This window comes from Lonchura striata, chromosome Z (genome assembly GCF_050655825.1).
Source record: "Lonchura striata isolate lonStrDom1 chromosome Z, ASM5065582v1, whole genome shotgun sequence".
Classification (NCBI taxonomy): Eukaryota; Metazoa; Chordata; class Aves; order Passeriformes; family Estrildidae; genus Lonchura; species Lonchura striata.
In genome coordinates, this window is record NC_140740.1 from 17,509,753 (window position 1) to 17,528,438 (window position 18,686).

At 39.3% G+C, this 18,686-nt stretch overlaps 1 protein-coding gene across 6 annotated transcripts in view; it reads right to left on the reverse strand.

Moving 5' to 3' along the window:
- Positions 1–18,686, reverse strand: part of TRPM6 (transient receptor potential cation channel subfamily M member 6) — a 108,533-nt gene that overhangs the window by 18,263 nt on the left and 71,584 nt on the right. For all 6 annotated transcript variants that reach the window (XM_085566517.1, XM_085566514.1, XM_085566516.1 and 3 more), the window contains 6 exons: positions 18,207–18,304; positions 15,819–15,877; positions 14,210–14,235; positions 12,374–12,424; positions 2,791–2,856; positions 38–324 (listed from right to left, as the gene is read on the reverse strand). In XM_085566517.1, the coding sequence (XP_085422643.1) occupies positions 38–324; positions 2,791–2,856; positions 12,374–12,424; positions 14,210–14,235; positions 15,819–15,877; positions 18,207–18,304 (587 nt within the window). The remainder of the gene's footprint in view (positions 1–37; positions 325–2,790; positions 2,857–12,373; positions 12,425–14,209; positions 14,236–15,818; positions 15,878–18,206; positions 18,305–18,686) is intronic.

The following is an 18,686-nucleotide window of genomic DNA, read 5'->3' on the forward strand; positions in this document are numbered from 1 at the left end:
TCTAGGCCAGTCAGTGTTCCTTCTGGTCTGAACTCACCCTCAGACAGAGATGTAATACAGTGCCATGGTGAAAGATCTTTTGCCAAGCTTGAACCACCTCTGGCAGGAAAGACTTCACAATAAATACTTGTCCCAGCTTTAATGCATCACTCTCAGACCAAGTGCAAATGACCTTCATGGCCCTCCGCAGACCCCCATCCATCTCCTCCTGTGACAGGACCTGGATCATTGCAGTTGTGCCGCACTGGGACCAGGAAGACATGCTTTTATCAAGATTCATAGGTGAGGTCTCTTCTAGCTGATAGACTGTCACTTCTTCTCCAGCTTAAATAAAAATAAGTGTAGCATGCTAGCAAAAGTCATTGGCAGAAACATGAGATAACAACATTTTCTTTGGTGTCTTTAAATAACATACCTCTTTACACACCTTTCTAAGCCACACATCTTTAAAAAGAGAGCCTTTTATCATAATTGTTCATCTGTCTGAAAACTTCTCCAGCCTAAACTTACACTATTTAGTACATTCATTCTTGTACTATGATAAGAGGTGGTCCAAAGAGCTTATATTATGCCTCCAAGCAAAGATAAATTCAAGACCACCTGGATTCTTCCACACAAACAAAACTCACTGATATTCTAGTCTATAGCAGTCATTTAAAAGGACTTATTTTTAAAAGGTCACCATTTTTATCTCCAGTGTATATGCTCTAAATATCCCATGTGTAATTCCCTCTCTTTATGTACTTATGTGGAAGGGGAATTTTTAGTAAGACTTCCATCAATCAAAATCTGTGGAACACTCCCTGAATTTTTTTTTATAATTTTGTGTTTCATAAAGGAAACCCCAAAAAGCAACAAACACCCAAACAAACCTGCAGGACCAGAACATCTGAATTCAAACCTTAGTCTAAAAACAGGTAAAATAACAGTTTAAAATAATTGTTAAAAATAAATCTGGGGGAAAATCATGACAACAAGGCAAACAGTTTGTAATACTTATTCAGTATTAAAGATTAACAGGATTTAATTTTGTAGTTGATACAATATTGGCTGTAGTCAAAAGTGCCACCTTGTGCCACCGACAGCTGAGTTTGTTTCAAAAGTTGTGACTTGGCCATGATATGATGAGTCAGGGAAATTAGATTTAAAAAGATATTTCCAGGAGAACAAGCTAAAGCAAATTATCAGGGAATATACAGTTTTGGTATTTTAAACTAATATTTTGATTTCTTTTTCCTAGAAATTACAGTGTTATATGCAATGATGGAATGTTTAATGTGTTCTGCTCCTGCTAGTAACATTTTTTCTGCAAGTAGAACCTTTTTAAGTCAGTTGTGCACTGCTTTAAGTCAGCTGTGCACTTTTTCCCCCTGGAGATTTGCAGTGGTGTTCCTCTCTTGCAGCAGAATAAACAGAATAAACAGCACTTTTTTGTTCCCACCATTTGTAAACTAAAAGCAAAATGGACTGATTTTTTTTAAATCTGTCTTTGTTTCCTACAACTCACATTATTTGTAAGATTAATTAATAAGAAACAGGTTTTTGCTGGCAAGTGTGACAAGGTAACTAAACTGCCAAAATGGCAGACCATCAAAAGCAATTACAAACTGGATTCCAACTTCAGTAGATTTCTTCCCCACTCTTGAGCTTGCTTTTCACCAATTAGCACAAATGTGGATGCTGTTGAATCCAGCAATTTAAGTGCATTTTAATTTAAAATAAAGCGACTGGAAAAGTCAGTATCTTACATAAAAGACAGACATTTGAATAAAGACAGTATAACTAGACACATTTTTTAATCTTATATTAAATCTTAATTTTATTATCTTTTGACAGTTTAATACCTAGAAAGGTATCTCCTAGGAGCTTCAAAGATTAGAATACTTAATATGGCCATGGCTATTTTAATTATCTACAGTAATAAGGTCACAACAAAACCTATGATGCTGCAAGTATCAGCAATTAGTTGCTGTGAGACAAAATATTGTACCCATTGAGAAGGCACCACCTAGATATCAGGAGTCTAGAGGCAGACCTTCTGCTGCTGTAAGCCAATACTGCACACTATTTTCAGAACTCTTCAGAAAAATTTATGGATTATGCTCTACCACTCTTCAGTTACAGCAAAGATTTTTTTTACTTGGCAATAAGGATACTAAAGGTTTCCTGTGCCAGATAAAAGGATAATGCCTTATAAATCACTACCTGGTTTTCTTATTGATGGCATATCCTATACATAGACTTACATATGTAACTAGGTTTGTGTCAGTGTGTGTGAAAGAGAAAGAGAAAGAATAAAGTTATCAAGGTTAAGGGGAATCTTCTGGCTGTCTTCAGCTATCCTGAGGATGAATACATAAAAGATGGAGTTATGCTCCTCTCTGAGGTTGACAGCAATCACATGAATACTAACAGATACAAGTTATAGCAAGGGAAACCTCAACAAATACAGGCAGAAACCCTGGATTAATTATTAGTCAATCAAACAATAGAAGAGTTGCCCAATAAAAATGAGGAGTCTCTATTTATAGACACAATCAAAATGCAATTCAACAGTGGCTCAGCAATCTGATTGAATTGACCCATGGAAGGAGTTGGACAAGATGACCTCCAGAAATCCCTAAACTACTGCACAAATACAATTCTATCCTATTTTGTCTCTTTCAGAAAATAGTAACTGTTGAAATAAATCCAAGACAATTTCTCAAACACGGTTTTAAAGAGATCTATTAATTTAAAAGATCATCGACTATTTATAAAGTAAAACAGAAGCAAGAAGCTGATACTCACCAAGGAGCTGGACTGGTGTAAATGGTATGGTCTGAGCAAGTCTCATTAAGTTGTTTCTTTCAACAGCTGCAAACAACATAGATTTCACAGCTAGACTGAATAAACAAAGTGGCTACATTTCAAAGATGCTTGGCTGTGCATTACTGAAATGTACAAAGCTAAGGAGGAAGCAGCAGTGTCACATCTGATCCCCATTTGTTTTACCCAGACCACAACTCTGCTTTGCACACTATTGTATTTCAGGAATGATATTCCCCAGCTTGGTGTTCCCACTCAAACATGTCAAACCATGCACCTTCTCTCACTCCTCCTCCTCCCCCTGTCCCTCTGTTGGAGCTGGAGAGGGAACTGGAGGCACAAAAGGTAAACATCATAGGCTAAGATAAGAGCAGTATGCTGGAAACAGCAGCGAGGTAAGGAAATGAAAAGCAACAACAAAATTATGGCAGGGGGCACAAAAAATGAACAATTCACATGGAAAACCCCTGACAAGAGAAAAGACAACACTACCTTGATCCAGAAGGGACCCCTCCTCCCCAGAAGAGATTCCCTTTCCCCCAAGCCTTGGCAATGACCTGACAGTGGTAGAGAACAACCTCTGGGTCCTAGCCAGGCCCCTGCTTGGCTTCTGCAAGTAATTGACCCTGTCCTAGCCAAAGACAGGACAGAAAGATACCTGAAACTCAGTTAGCATTAAAGCTTTGCATCTGGAATAATAACTCAAATTCCAAATTCAATCACTACTCTCACGCAGGCTTCTACAGGCTTCAGTCTCTTCTACAGGATTAACTTCAATGTAATTTATAGTGACAGCTGACAGTCCAGGTCTCCTTTAGACATTTCAGAAGTTAATTTACCCTAGGAAATGGAGATAAATTCTTCACTTTTCCTCTTTTAAGAAACCAAACATCCTTCAACAACCCAAATGCAGCTGCCTCAGCCCTCAGCTGTACTACTTGTCCATTTAGGGGCAGGTTAGATGTAAATATCTGCAAGACTCTGGAGATGTGCATTCTAAAAGAGAGAGTTTTCACTGGAGATGGGTGAGAACTAACTGGTGACAAAAAAAAAACCAGATTTTTAAAAAACAACCAATTAATAAATCAACCGAAACCAAACCCCAAAACAATCATAAGGAAATGCAGGAAGTGATCTGCTTTAGTAAGGTAATTCTTGATACCCAGAAACCATGAAATTAGGTCTGCACTCCATTTTTCAACCCAGGCATATTAGGTTTAGTTGATTCAATGCTCTGCCAAAGCAAACTGGAGAAGGAAGTCTCTTACATTCTTGGGGAACAAATAATGAAACTATTTTAGTCAGAGGAGAATTAAAGAGTTGTAGCAGACTGGCATGGCAGAAAATACTTCAGTTCTATTCTCAAATGCATGATGATGGTTAGCTAAAAGTCAGAAAGCACTTGGGATAACCAGAAGTTCCCAAATTTTTGTCAAGATAATTCAACACACATTAGCTAATCTCTATTACCTACACCTTTTCCTTAGTTGAGACAAATAGTAGGATTTTTTCCCAACTACATACATATATATAGATAGAAATGTGCATGTACATAAGCACTAGTATCCTGTCCATAATCAGTGACCATCCCTCCAAGATATCTGTAGAGTTCATTGAGTCCATGGCTGTGGGTTCTCTGTCCTAGATGCCTTCCAGGGCAGGAGGGCTGGTGTGCTGTCAGGTGTTTGCAAGCTGCATCACGAGCTCATGACCAGTGTGTCTGGAGCAGCCCATACTCACTGTCCATGGCAGCTCTGGCACACAATGCCAGTGTCATTCAGCAACCAACAATACACACACAGTTCAACACTACAGACTGTTCTCATGAAAAAATTGAATCCAATTCAGGTACACTTTGTGTTTCCCCATCCATCTGCATTTCTCCGCAGGAGCAATCAGGTCATCGAGCAAAAACAATCCCATGGGTAGTTTTGCCTTTGTTTAAGACAGGATTAATCCCAACTGACTTCTGCAGTACATGAAGCTTTTGATTGAGATCAATTGCTGGAGCCTCTAGTGTTAACTAAGCAGGAGGTTTTGCTAAATGTAGATCCCAATATTTGAAGGTCCCACCAATGTGGTTTTTAGCAATCCATTTTATTGTTCAACATTCCTAGAGGTTGGTGCATGACAGGAAACATGATACCCACTTCAATACTGTGCTCTCTCACCTAGGGTTCTATGAAGCTATTTTTGAAATGAGTCCTACTGTCTGACTGACCTCTTTCAGGGGTGCCAAGACAGTGTTCTGGGCAGTGGGGTGAGGCACGGGGTGCATCTCCGACATCCAGTGTTTTATTCATTGTATGTACATAGAGCTTGCCTTGGCACATTTGCAATACAATTGATCTGCCAGGCCTTTCCATACTTACATTTTAATCATCATCCCCCATACCAGAGTCTTTACCCTCTTTTCATTTCAGCACATTTCAGAGTTATAAATAATGTCCATGGTTAATAGTGTCCATGTTTAAGTCTACCCCTCTCTCACGAGCCCATCTGTATGTTGTGTCTGTTCCCTGATGACCTAAGGTATGGGCCCAATGAGCCAGAAATAATTCACCCTTATGCTGCCAGCCCAGATCCACCCAAGACACTTGAATCTCAACAGCCCAATCCACCTGTCCCTTGTTGGGACATTCTTCAGCAGCCCAGCTCTTGGGTGTGTGCATCTACACAATTTGCTCTGTGCTCTTACAGCCAGCTTCCCTACATAGGCAGCGGTGTTTTTCCAGAACTCAGCAGCCCACATGGGTTTACCTCTGCACTGTCTTAACTTTTTCACTGCTCAAGCCATATCTACAGAGCATTTACTGTCATGCACAAGTCAGTGTAGAGGTAGAGCAGTGGCCATTTCTCTCATTCAGTGATATCTAAAGCCAGCTGGATGGCTTTCAGCTCTGCAACCTGACTTGATGCACCTTTTCCCTCCATAGATTCTGTGACTTGCCATGGAGGAGCCCAATAGAGCAGCTTCCCATTTTTGATGTGTTCCTCCATTACAGCAGGAAGCATCAGTGAAGTGAGTATATCACTTTTCATTTTCTGGTAACTCATTATATGCTGGGACCTCCTCAGCACAAGTCACCTTTCCCTCCTCTGCTTCCAATGATACTCCAAAATGTTCATCTTTGAGCTAATTTGTGGTGACTTCCAAGATCCCTGGGTGATTGGAATTTCCTATTGAAGCTTGTTGTGTGATCAGATACTTACTCCATCAGTGGCATGATGTGTGGCAGGCAATTTCCCTTTGAACATCCTGCCCAGCCCTGGCAGTCACAATGCCAGGAGGAGCTGTGGTTTGGTGTCCATCACTTTGGAAGTAGCTCAAACCCCTTCATAAGCTGCCAGGATCTCTGTCAGTTGAAGTGTAGCAGGCCTTGAGTCCTTTGTATTCCTGATCCACAGGGATCATCCTCAAACCTCCATGGATATGTTTTGTCAGAGACTCTAGGAAGGACCATTCTCCCCATCTGCAGTGTAGAGCATAGTTTTCACATCTTTTCCAGTCCTAACTAGGCCAGGGGCTACTGCTACAAATTAATATCCTGCTTCATTTGTTCAAAACTTGTCATTGTTCAGGATCCCATTTAAAATCATTCTTGTTCTGAGTCACAAAATAGAATTCACAATTTGACTCTAATCTGGATTATCCATTTGCCAAAAACTCACACTGTGTAGGACAGCCTGTATGTCCTTGTTGCTGGTTGATGGGGACATAGCTGCTACTTTGCTGACTATGTCCTCTTTGGAATCTGACAATGTCCATCCTGCCATTTAAATTCTGAAAACTGAATTTCTGGTGCAGGTCTCTAAACCTTACTTTGATTTATTGCAGGACTGGCCTTCAGGATGATTTGGACTATCTTCTCCCCTTTCTGAAAAGCTTCTTCTGCTGTGTTATCTCACAAGTTGATGTCATTTATGTATTGCAAATGTTCTGGAACCTCTCCCTTTTCCAGAGTAGTCTGGATCAGTCCAATGGAAATACTGTGGCTGTATTTTCACCTCTTAAGCAGCTGGTTCCAGGTGTACAGACGTCCCTCCAAGTGAAAGCAAACTGTGGCCTGAACTCTGCTGATAAAGGAATAGGGAAAAACACATTTGCAATATTGATGGTGGCACCACTCTGCTGCCTTGGACTCCAGTTCATACTGAAGTTCCAGCACACCTGGCACAGTAGCACTCAGTGGTGGTGTGACTTCTTCAGGCCACCGACAGGCCTGAAGTGGCCACTCTCCATTGGATTTACACATTGGCTATATAGGATCATAAAAGAGTGAGAAAGCCTTGTTGGCCACTGTCTGACTCTCCAGTTCATGAATTACCTCATGGATAAGGTCAAGGAGTCCTGGTTGGTATGATATTGTTGATACTGCACTGTTGTGGTAGTCATCAGTACTTGTTCTTCTTCAATCCTCAACCACCTCACAGCAGAGGGGTCCTCTGAGACACCAGACAAGGTGTTCAGTTGCCTAACTTCCTCTGTCTCTACAGCTCTCCCAAAAGCCTATTTTTTGGGTCGTTGATTACCTCCCATGAGGTAATTAATTTATGCCCAGGATGCACAGGGCTTCTGGGGTGTGTTTGCCATTCATTCCCAGTCAGGGTCACTTCAGCTTTCAGGACAGTCATATGTTGTGATCCCCCTGTCACTCCAGGAGTAGAGATGGATTCTGCCCCTACATATCTTGATGGCGTCTGGGTACATCATATTCTGGGGTTAACTAAAGCCCAATACTCTTGTGAGTCTGATGAGCCAGGCCATGAGATCCCCACAATCCAATAGATCTGATTGTCCCTTTCCCCTGAAGGAGGAAGGACTTGGCTGGAAGAAGGAAACCTCTAATCCTGGTCAGAGTAGTAATTGTTCACTTCTTGTAAATACAAGCTGAATGTCCTTTCAAGTAGATTGAAAGTAATATCAGCCCTCCTATTCTGTCTAAGGATTTGCTTATTGAAAACTGGAGTGACATTTAGTAGTTGCTCTTCCTTTCAACTCAAGACTTCTAGTGCTAGGGCAGAGGTGGGTTTTCCATCCCACTTCCTCATCCGTGATCACACACACAAAAAAAAAAAAAACAACAGGTTGCCTCATGGTGTCTACCATCTCTTGAGCAGGGGGGGTACTTGCTCCCAGTAACAGAGACTCTTGTCCATACTGGTAAGCAATGGAAAATTTCTTCTTTAGCTTGCTTGAAGGGTTACTTGCCAAATTCACAGATGATAAAAAAATGGAAGGAGCTGTTGATTCCTTGAATGGGAGGGAGGTCCTGCAGGCCAGTAAGGAGGAAAAAACAATGATCTTCATATTGCCAGAGCTAGGTAGTCACCATTCCCTCACACTTGACAGGAATCACCTCTGAGAGTTTCTGTCCCATCCTCAATTCCTTTGTCAACGTCCACATCCTGGGATGTGGGATCCCAATTGATTGGTTTCATTACCATATAGTTTCATATCATGGGCTGTGATATCCCAGCATCAGAGCTGCCACATCAGGAGGGACTCTCCTCACTGGCGGCTGATAATTTTTCATATACATTGCAGCTCACCTAAGGCGTGATTTCTTCTTCTGTATAGGAGCAACTGGTACCAGCATAGGCTGTTCTGGTGATTCAGCTGCAGTTTGAGTGGCCGCAATGCCAGTTGTTCTGCTTGCCTGTTCTTCCCCCTGAGGGTGCAGTCTAGTACTGAGAGCAGTCTGATAAATAGTAACCAGGACCCTGCACATTGCAGAACTTGGCGTTTCTCTGGAGCTGCCACAGCATTTTTCTTTCAAATATTCTTCCACTTTAACAGGGTCCTGTAGCTGTTCAGGGGTAAACTTCCAAGCCATTGGAGCAGAATGATCCTTCAAAAGCTGGCCCATTTTCTCCCACATTACAGGCCAATCATGACTATCCACCCTTGGGGTAGATCTCTGAATGACTCTCCTAAGAATCCATTTTTCTAATCAGGGTAAGACTGCACTGAAGAGACCTGGCAGATTTAGCAACAAAAGCATGATTTCCTTAATATCCAAAGGGAATTTAAAATCCTCCAAAGCTGTTGTAACAGGCCTCAAGAAAGAAAAAGGAGTGAAAAGCTGGGGGAAATAATCCTTCCTGATTCTGCTCACAGGCTGAGTAAAATTATTACAGAAAAACAGAATCATAGAATATGCTAAAGGGACCCACCGCAGGAAGCAGACCCATAAGGATCATGAACTCCTGGCCCTCTGCTTGACAGTCACACTGTGTGCCCAAATGCTTTGTGAACTCTGTCAGGCTTGGTGCTATGACCACTTTCCTGGAGACTTCTTCCAGTGCCCAAACACTCCCCAGGTGTAAAATATTTTCCTGAGATCCAGCCCAAACCTGATTAACTAACCTCTGACATAGCTTCATGCTAGTTCATTGAGTCTTGTCACTGGTCACAAGAGTGAAGAGATCAGTACCTGCTCCTCTGCTTCCCTTCATGAGGATGTTGAAGATAGCAGGGAGCTCTCCCCTCAGTCTCCTCTTCTCCAGGCTGAACAGACATCTCCTGACCTCAGCAGCTCATGACAAGGCTTCTGCTCCAGACCTCATGGCTCTATTTTGGATGCTCTGTAATAGCTTAAAGTCTGTTTCATGTTGTGGTGCCCAGAGTGCACACAGAACTTGAGGTGAGACCACACCAGTGCAGAGCAGACCTGGACCAGCTGGAAATGCTGTGCCTGCTACAGGCCAGGACACAGTTAATGGTTTCCTAAAGTCAGTGCCTGAGGTAAGGGTAGAAGACCAACACTGAATACACATCACAAATGAGGTTATCATTACACATCACTGCCCTTGAGGTTATCATTTCATAAGCTGATATCACACAGTTCAGCAACAAAGCAATCCTGATCCCTATCCCTGCTCAGAAAAGGAGCACCTCAATGGGCACATAATGCCTACACTGAAATATACAGGGTTAGGTTACAGCATTGCGACATACCTAATACAACAAATACTTGTTACCTACCCACTCTTACCAGATCTGTTGTTACCTCAGCTCTTTAAAGTTCATATTAAACACCAAATAAAGTCATTATGGTTTAGGAATAGTGTTCCCCACATCAGTGGGGAAACATTCTAGACCAAACACTGCTTACTTATTTCCCTCACTCTCCTCCCAGCTGTGCAATGGAGAGGATTGGAGAAACAACAGTTAAAGACCATGGGGTTTAGATAAGGCAAATTTACTGGAAACAGCAATGAAATAGGAAAATGAAAGTAATAGCAGCAGTATTAGAGAGTACAAGAGCGGCAAAAAATTCACACGTGAATACTCACTACATGGAAATCAGCAACAAGCGAAATTCCGCTACCCCAATATGGAAAGGACCCCTTTCTCCATCACCAGAAAATTAAGTGAATTGGTGCAGAATAACCTCCAGGACCTAGCCATGTCCCCTTCTGGCTGGATGCCAACCCGTCATATCTCACCCTGCTCGTGAATTCCCTCCAAAGAAGCAGGTTCTCTGGGGAAGCCCCTTGCACCCTGCCTAGAAGGACTTCTGCTTCTTCCTCATCCTCCTCCTTTCACAATGGGCTGCTTCTGCATCCTGCTCCTGCCAACTCCAGTACAGCAATACATACTCACACTGTGCTGAAGAGATGCCTTGACCCCAACTGCCTTCATTGTCTGTCTTGTCAGGGTTAGAAGCACCCAGAGATTTAGCAAGGTATGACAGGAAAATCAGACTTCCCCTACACAGAGTACTGTTTCTTCATTCAGGCTTCTTGACAAAAAACATCAGTAACATTATTATATCTCCCTAACTTGCAGCATATTTCTCAGGCAAACACCTTCAAAACTTCAGAGAGCCAACCAAATATTTATGGATTTATCTTCACAATGAGTAGGTTATGAAGAAGGGGAAAAGACATGCAAAATAAGGACCTAGATGTAAAATAAGGACCTCCTAGAACTAGGAGGCAACTTGGACGCTACAGTTCTGACTGTCTAATTTCCCTAGTGAATGAATGAAGGCAAAAGCATCATCCAAAGTAGAGTGAACCAAAGCAGAGAGGCAACCACAATAGAGCTGTGTTTCTTTGCAGAGTAACAAAAAAGCCATGGTAACAAACTCTGGAGCTTATGGAACTTACGAAGTTTGGACAGCAGCTATCCCCCTTTTAAGATTACCTCTTTAAACAAAATGTAATTGGAGATTATTGAGACCAGAAGGGCAGAGCAAAGGGCACCCATGACACATAGACCCCATGAACTGGGGTCCTCAATTGAGAAGATCTGCACTTCATACTCCAACTCAAGGTTGTTTACATGTACCAAATTCAATAGGAATTAGTTACAATATCTGAACAGTACTGGAGCATGGACTGAGAAACAAGACTTTCCTTTGGTCTCACACTAAGAGCACACTGATCATGAAATCAGCGCACAGCAGGAAGAAGGATGTGAACAGAGAAGCTGCTAAAATCTACGCCATCTGTCAGACCCTGCCAGCAATCTCTCTAGATCTTTGAGAAACCACGTGGCATTGACTTGCAGCAGCTGCCAAACTTGGGACAAAGGTCTAGTTCTTTTGGGTATGCAGAGGCAGGATTGTATTTGCTTGCTCAAACTGACAGCAAGAATAACACAAAAGCTAAAATGGTACAGAATTCTAATGCAGGATTTTTGGGTCTAGTTGGCTAAATTCTGTCCTAATCTTCCTGAGGAAAGAAAACCTACACTGAAAACCTCTGAAGACATTTGTCAGCTCATAAGGGAAACCACTTCTATCTGTGCTAAAAAGTCCATCATCTTAAATAGTATATCTGACAAACAACAATTCAATACCTGCAACAATGCCACCATGCCAGAGAAACTACATCTGTACAGTTGATTGCAAGCCAGGAGGTGTTATTCCAAATGAAAACTGTCTAGATTTTGAATTTAAGAAAGCTACTAACAGTTTTGGTTTATTCCAGGCCTGCCTGTACCGGAGGCCAAGTCCTGTAGGCAATGGTGACATCTACTGGCAATTTCTGCTTCCTTCGCCTGGAAAAACTGACATCCAGGCCTTGTGGGAAAATCCGTGCACGCTCAGCTGGGGGACTGCAGGAAATTAACATTCAAAGGATTTATTCCCTGCCAGATTTTCAGGAGTTCATAGATATACAAACACAGATTAAATAGCACCAATTAACTAAAGAAAATAATTGCAGAAGTACAAAGGAGGGTACGGGAGGTGTGAGGAGACAAAGGAGGGTTTGCGAGGTGAGGGGAGACAGCTATAACAAATTAGTGCCTCTTCTGCCTGCTCAGGAAGCTGACCTGTATTCATGATTTCCACTGATATTTTGAAAGTGATTATCTACATTCTGCTCTGGATTTGCCTAAATACCCAGAATGAAGCAATTATCAAGAGAAAAATAAAATTAATAATCCTTTCATTGGAGTGTTAGACATGAATTAACACAGAACCTTCTCAGCAGTGAGTGATTGTGCAAGTCCTCAAAATGGAAATCACAGTGGATGACAAAGGGACAGCTAATGTTTTTTTTTAATTTCTTAAATTCTTCATCTGTCATTCTTGTGCCTCCTGCTTACCTGAGTAGTGAAGATGCAAATCTTGAGATGTTTTCAAGCAGGAAAAGATATCTGAAATAATGTTTAAATGATTGTTGTATTAATTATTATAGCAGACAACAATGCATGATTTTTTAATTCCTTCCATCCCAGAGTATTTCACAAAATAGATTAATCAAAATTGCTGGCTCAGAGGAGAATTCTAGAGGAGAATTACTTATGGGCTTTAACTACATTATCATGTACTGTATACTGCCAAATTTCAGTTGTCAGTGTAATATAGCCAGACAACTTACTTATTCAAGGAAATGGTGGGGAAAATGAGATATTAACCTCAAGGACATGTTAAGCCAGCTAGGCTCCTGGGATATCTATCCACCATGCTTCATGGCCTCCTCAGGTATGAGTTTTCCAACTCCATCCTCAGCCATTACGCATTCCAATAACTGTACTATTGCACCAAAGTTGTAATAATACTGTCCCATTAAACTACGGCATCCAAAGTGCTATTAAAATATAGGCAGACAAACATTTTTTGTGTTCTCATATGCTCAGACAGATCAAATTTGGTCCAAAAATGTTTGCTTTACAAAAAAGCATTTTTAATACAACCAAGAAAAATGAACACATTTTCATTAATTAGATGAAATAATTCTGTTCTCCTGGAAAACCACCTTTCAAAATGCTACATTTCACTATCTATATATACTGTACTATTATTAATTTTCAAAAAATTACATAATCAAAACAATGTTCACCAAAATTTTTTTAAATTTACACTTTTCTTCTTGGTGTGTTCTATTTGCCTTTATTCCCTTATCTAGTGAAAAAGATCTTACCCGAACTTCTATAGTGTCAGAATCTGTGGTGGGATGCCCTGGACTCCCACACTATAGATAGTGGGGGAAGGGTCAGCATTTTTCACTCCCCTTAGTGATTCAAAGACCCTTGTGATTTTTTTTCTTACTGGAACCATCTACTTTTGCAGCATTTTGTATGTTGCAGAAAAATAAAACATGAAAAGATGCCTTTTGAGAATGGAAAAACTGGATTTTAATCAAAACAATGGTGTGCTCTAGAGTGCAGCTTTACAACTCAGTGTGCTTGCAGCAGACTGCTTCAGCGCTGCAAAGTTTTGTGCACAGATGGACCCTCAAAGAGCATCACTTGAAGTGGAGATAAGACTAAGAGCAATTGATTCCTGCACCATAGGTAATCTCAAAAAGAGATAGATGCCCAGCTGCTCAGCCTCTTATGGATAAGTGTCATGCCAGGAAAACTGGGAGATGGACTAAAACACAACAAATACCAGTGAAGTTCACTAACGCTCTGCTTTTGAGGAGCAAACTGATTTTAGTTTTCTCACTAAAACCTTTAATTTTTTCACTGGATAATTCATAATAAATTCAGCCCTTCATAGATTTCCAAATTCCAGGTAAACAACCCAAACTGAGTTATTGCACAAAATTGCAATTTGAAAAATCAAGCACGTTAACAATCTTGTCGCTTCAGACATACACCCTGGTTTAACCCAGGACATCACTTGGACTGTTTGGGATCAAAGCAACAGCATGTTAAAGAGTTTCTTCCTGCTGAAAGGACAACATTACTGGGCAGACTAGAGTGGAAATAAATCATTTTCTTTTAAGAGTATGCAACTGTTATGAGTAAAACATGTTTCTCATAAAAAAACTTTCACTTTAAAATAAAAAATAGTTGATAACACATGAAACAATATCTGCTCTACAATCCTTAACTACAGTAAATTAACTTATTTTTGGATTTTGTACTTCAGAACTGTCAGCATGAGAATTGCAGATGGGAATTTAAATGAGTGACAAGCAATGAAAAACTTACTGTCAGTCTCCTCTGGAGCTCTCAATCTGTTTAAAAGCAAATATTGGATATTTTAATGCAACATTTCTGTCATTGAGCTAAAACTAGTACACATGTATCACATGTAAAGATATGTGACACAGCAATCTTAAGGCAAAATAACCCTCAGTGCAATTTTGTTCAACAAAGCCATGAGCAAAAAATCTTCAGGCACTGAAGAACTGACATATTTTTCACGTTTCTTTCTCTGCTTTATGTTGAATTCTTCTTGAGTCTGCACTGCTATCACATCTTTTACATTGCAATAACAGTATCAGTTACAGAGCTTTCAATCACATACACAACTGTTAATTTTTTACTCAATGCTGATATGTATTAACAGTTAGTTGTGTCATTACCATTCGTTGTACAAGAACATAGTTTTTAAATTGGTAATTCTTTAGATCAACAAGTCTGGTTGCAAAAGGCAACTACATTGAAGCAATCTTTGCTACAGAACACAGGAGATATGATTCATCTCATAGACCAGAGATCTCCCACTGAAGACAGCAGACTAAGCAATTGATTCAGGCCACTCAACAGCCCCTACATCCTGCTGGTAAGTCTGCAGTTTGCCTACTCTCTATAAATGATGGGGTCTAAAAAAATATAAAAAGAAAAAACACCCTAAAAACTCCAAAGCCACAACAACAGCAGAACACTCAACCCCCTCCCCTCCTCCTGTCCCCCGCATACTGAGCATGCATAAAACCCCCAGTAACTTTTTTCCTCCTCTCTCCATGGTGAAATCACATGGGATGTGGCAGCTTTCTAGTATCTCCTATTTATTACCTGCACAGTGCTGAAAAAAAAATCTAGAAGAAATTGATGAAAGTAGGAAAGAAAAGGAAAAGGAACATAAAGACAGCACTATATGTCTAAATATACTACTAATATTATGATAATGATTAATCAATCTCGGAAAAAAATTTAAAACCTCACAAGGAAATGGAAACCACTTGTGAAACCAGTATACTTTCACTAAATGGAATCAAAGCTTAATAATGTCTGAAAAAGCATGAAGAAAACTGAGCTAAATATTTAAAAAATGTACAAAAGAGATAAATGAGTCAATGAGAGAAGTTTTCAGGAGATGCTATCATTGAAATTATTAAAAAATTAAACATGCAATTGAACAGTAAAAGCAAATACAGTTTTTCATGTTAACTAGATTGTAACAAGGTCTAATTAAAGATGCTATGGTCATAGAACCATGGAATAACTACAGAATCATAGAATCATTAAGGCTGGAAAATCATCAGGTCCAGCTGTCATCTTAGTGACTGAATTAGAAAATTCAATTACTGTTAGCATTAGAAAGGGTGTCTATTCCACCTAAAATCAAACACTTTATTTAAATGGATCTCTTTGATCCATTAGTAAGATTTTCTTTAGTAAGGAAATCTCTTTAGTAAGATTAGTACTATTTCCTTTAAATAAACTTAAATACACTGAATGGCCTTAATAATCCATGTCTCAGGAATTTGTCATCCTAAGTATATTGTAGAATTGAAATTGAAACCTACAAACTCCACAGGCATCTCTTTCTGAAAACCTGTGATGAGTATCTTAACATACTAATGATACATACGAGGAGTTCCTGTTCAGATTACTTTTCTTGGTGCTTCCAAATATGCTATTACTGAAATCCTAAAAAAAAAAGAAAGATACTTTCACTGGTAAAATATGCACATCTTTATCATATACACATTGCACAGCTCAGCAAGGTACAATCTTGAGAATAACTGTTGATATTGTTTTTGTTAACATAAATAATGACCTTGACAGGCGGGTGAATCATAGCACTGCATATCTACACTAAAATGGAATTCATTTTCTAACATTGCCATTTCCCATGTTCTCCCCAGATATTCAAATTAAATACTCAGGTCACCACCTATATCTCAATACACTCACAAAGCCGGTTAAAGGTCTTCTAATAAGCACAGTATTAGAGAACTTTCTGTATATTGGAAAATTACAGTGTAGGTATAACATTTACTGTTGTTGAAAATAAGCCCTGGAACAGAAGAACATAACACAGTGAGCAGCTTTCCAGGGATATTTAGATCACATATTTTCCACGTCTTATATTTAAAGAAATACTCAAATAATCTTTTAGACTTCAAGCCGTATTAGGAAAAAATGGGCCAGCCAGGTCCTCCTAAGGTGATAGTAAGAAATGGAATTTTTCTTCTCAATAGTATTCAGACCAATTTCAATCCTCAAAAACACACACATACATACACCAAAAAAAGAAGAAAAAAAAGATGTTTAAGGACAGCTAAGTTTAAAGATGAATCAACTAAAATTCAACCTTTAATTTAAACTGAAACTTAAATTTTTTTTTTTCATTTCTCTCATAATTTGAATGTGTACCTTGCTTTGAAGATGAGAAAGTCTTTAACAAAAGCTCCCTACACACACCCTTTGTTCCCTGCTTCTGTCAAGAGGGATTTCTGAACCCTTGGTATGCCATGAGTGAAAAGCTTCACTTTCAGAAAATACGTGTCTTTAAAATACATCATTCTCCAAGTGGAACAGGTGGATACATCAACTTGTTACATCTCAGTGATAAACATAAGCTTTCATAGTCCAGATAGAGGCACAACAATTCAGTGGATACTGGAGACTGTACCTTGGAAGAATAAATAATTTGAAGTTGGTGTTTCAAAAACAACTGGTTTCAGCCCAACTCCAATACAGCTATTAATCAGCATAATGGAAATTTTTACAATTTAAGAAATATCATTCTTGAGTTTTATCCAAATATATCTTAATATGAGCTATGAAACACCAAATTACTTGGTTATTTCACACAGTTTTCCTGACTTTACCTTTATTTTGCCTGGCTGATCCTGTGATTCACAATGCAAAGATTTATTGATTTAGAGTCCAGGTTTCAGTTTTACAGAACACAAAACCAGTAAATTTATTTCTATTTCTCTCTCTCTCTCATCACTTTTTCATTTTTCTCTCTCTCATCACATTTTCCCCGCCATTGTTTAAATTAGGTATTTGGGATTCAAGTTCTACAACATTCAGAACGATGTAATGGAAATTACCTGTTTCATTTCTATTCCTAAAAAAACCCAAACATGATAACATTTTCAATTAAAAATAAGCTGGTCTTTGAAAGATCTTCATTTTAATAACCAAAAGTCCTGTAAGTAAAATCAACAAGGAAGGGTGTTTGGTACTCTTGAAAAGAAAGAGGAAAGTATTCATTCACGTTTCCTTTTCATAATTTATTCTTTGTTAATTTCCTTTCATATCTCTGAGATATCCCTATAAAATTTAGTGAATGACACATTTTCTTCTATTAGCTAGTCCATTTCTTTTATTAGCTACATAATTTTAAAACAGATCATAGTTTTCACAATCCAGATTCCCGCACAAGTCTTCAGGAAATAGAAATTGGTCTAGTTCCATCAAATTCAAGGAGCCTATATTACTTCACACAAGAAGAGAAAGTTTAGATTGTAAAGCTGCAGATTAATTCTGGTAAGTAATAAAATAAACTGTTTATAAGACAATAAATAGTTTAAAAATCCATGCTTTGCAATTCTTAACAGTATTTATCTACCCATTTGCAATAAATTATTATGTGATAAAGTAAGTGCTATGTAGATAACTCTCCAAAATTTTCTTCTAATCCATTCTGCCCACAAGTTCAAGACCAAGTTGTGTGCTCACTCATAGTCTGATCAAATATCAACACATGTCATTTGTGACTAAGCTCATATTCAGAACCACTTGAATATTCAATAATTTAATGTCCTATTTCAATAATCTTAGCAGCTGTTAAATTATTCATTTACTTCCATATGTACACTGTGCCAGCAGAAAACACAGTCTCTCATCTCTCAGAGAGGTATCTCATGACAAAGAAACTCTATTGGCAAATCTAGGGATGACTGTAGAGATACTCTGGGCCCAGCCAAAATTACGGACTAGGATGTGTAATCCTAGGTCTTACCTCTTGAGAATGCCTCAGGTAATCACAGAATGGTATGGTATGCCTACCAAAGTCTGGATTTTTAATTTTCTGGTGCTTGTAATGGAGACGTTCCAAACCTAGTCAAAAGAGAAGTTGCCAGCTGTTTGTAGAAGGTAAATAAGTAACTCTATTATTATAAACTAAGTAGCTACACAGTGTTATAAAATACACACGTATACCCCATATTGTCCCACTAAATGTATAATTGGTAAAAAAAAAATAATTACAGAATTTCATAAGGCTAAACAGACTATTTCCACTTTTTCAGCAGACTTTGGAGTACAGCCCTCCTCTGAGGGCTGAGTACTGAGTGGTACTGAGCCACAGCACTGTCTAGTACTTCTCCCTGCTGCTGCTCAAAGGATGAATCCAGTGAGCCATGTCACAGCAAAGTTGAAAGATGAGATGAATGAGGCATAGAATTTCTGAGAATGAAAGTGATGGAGGATTACTAAATGA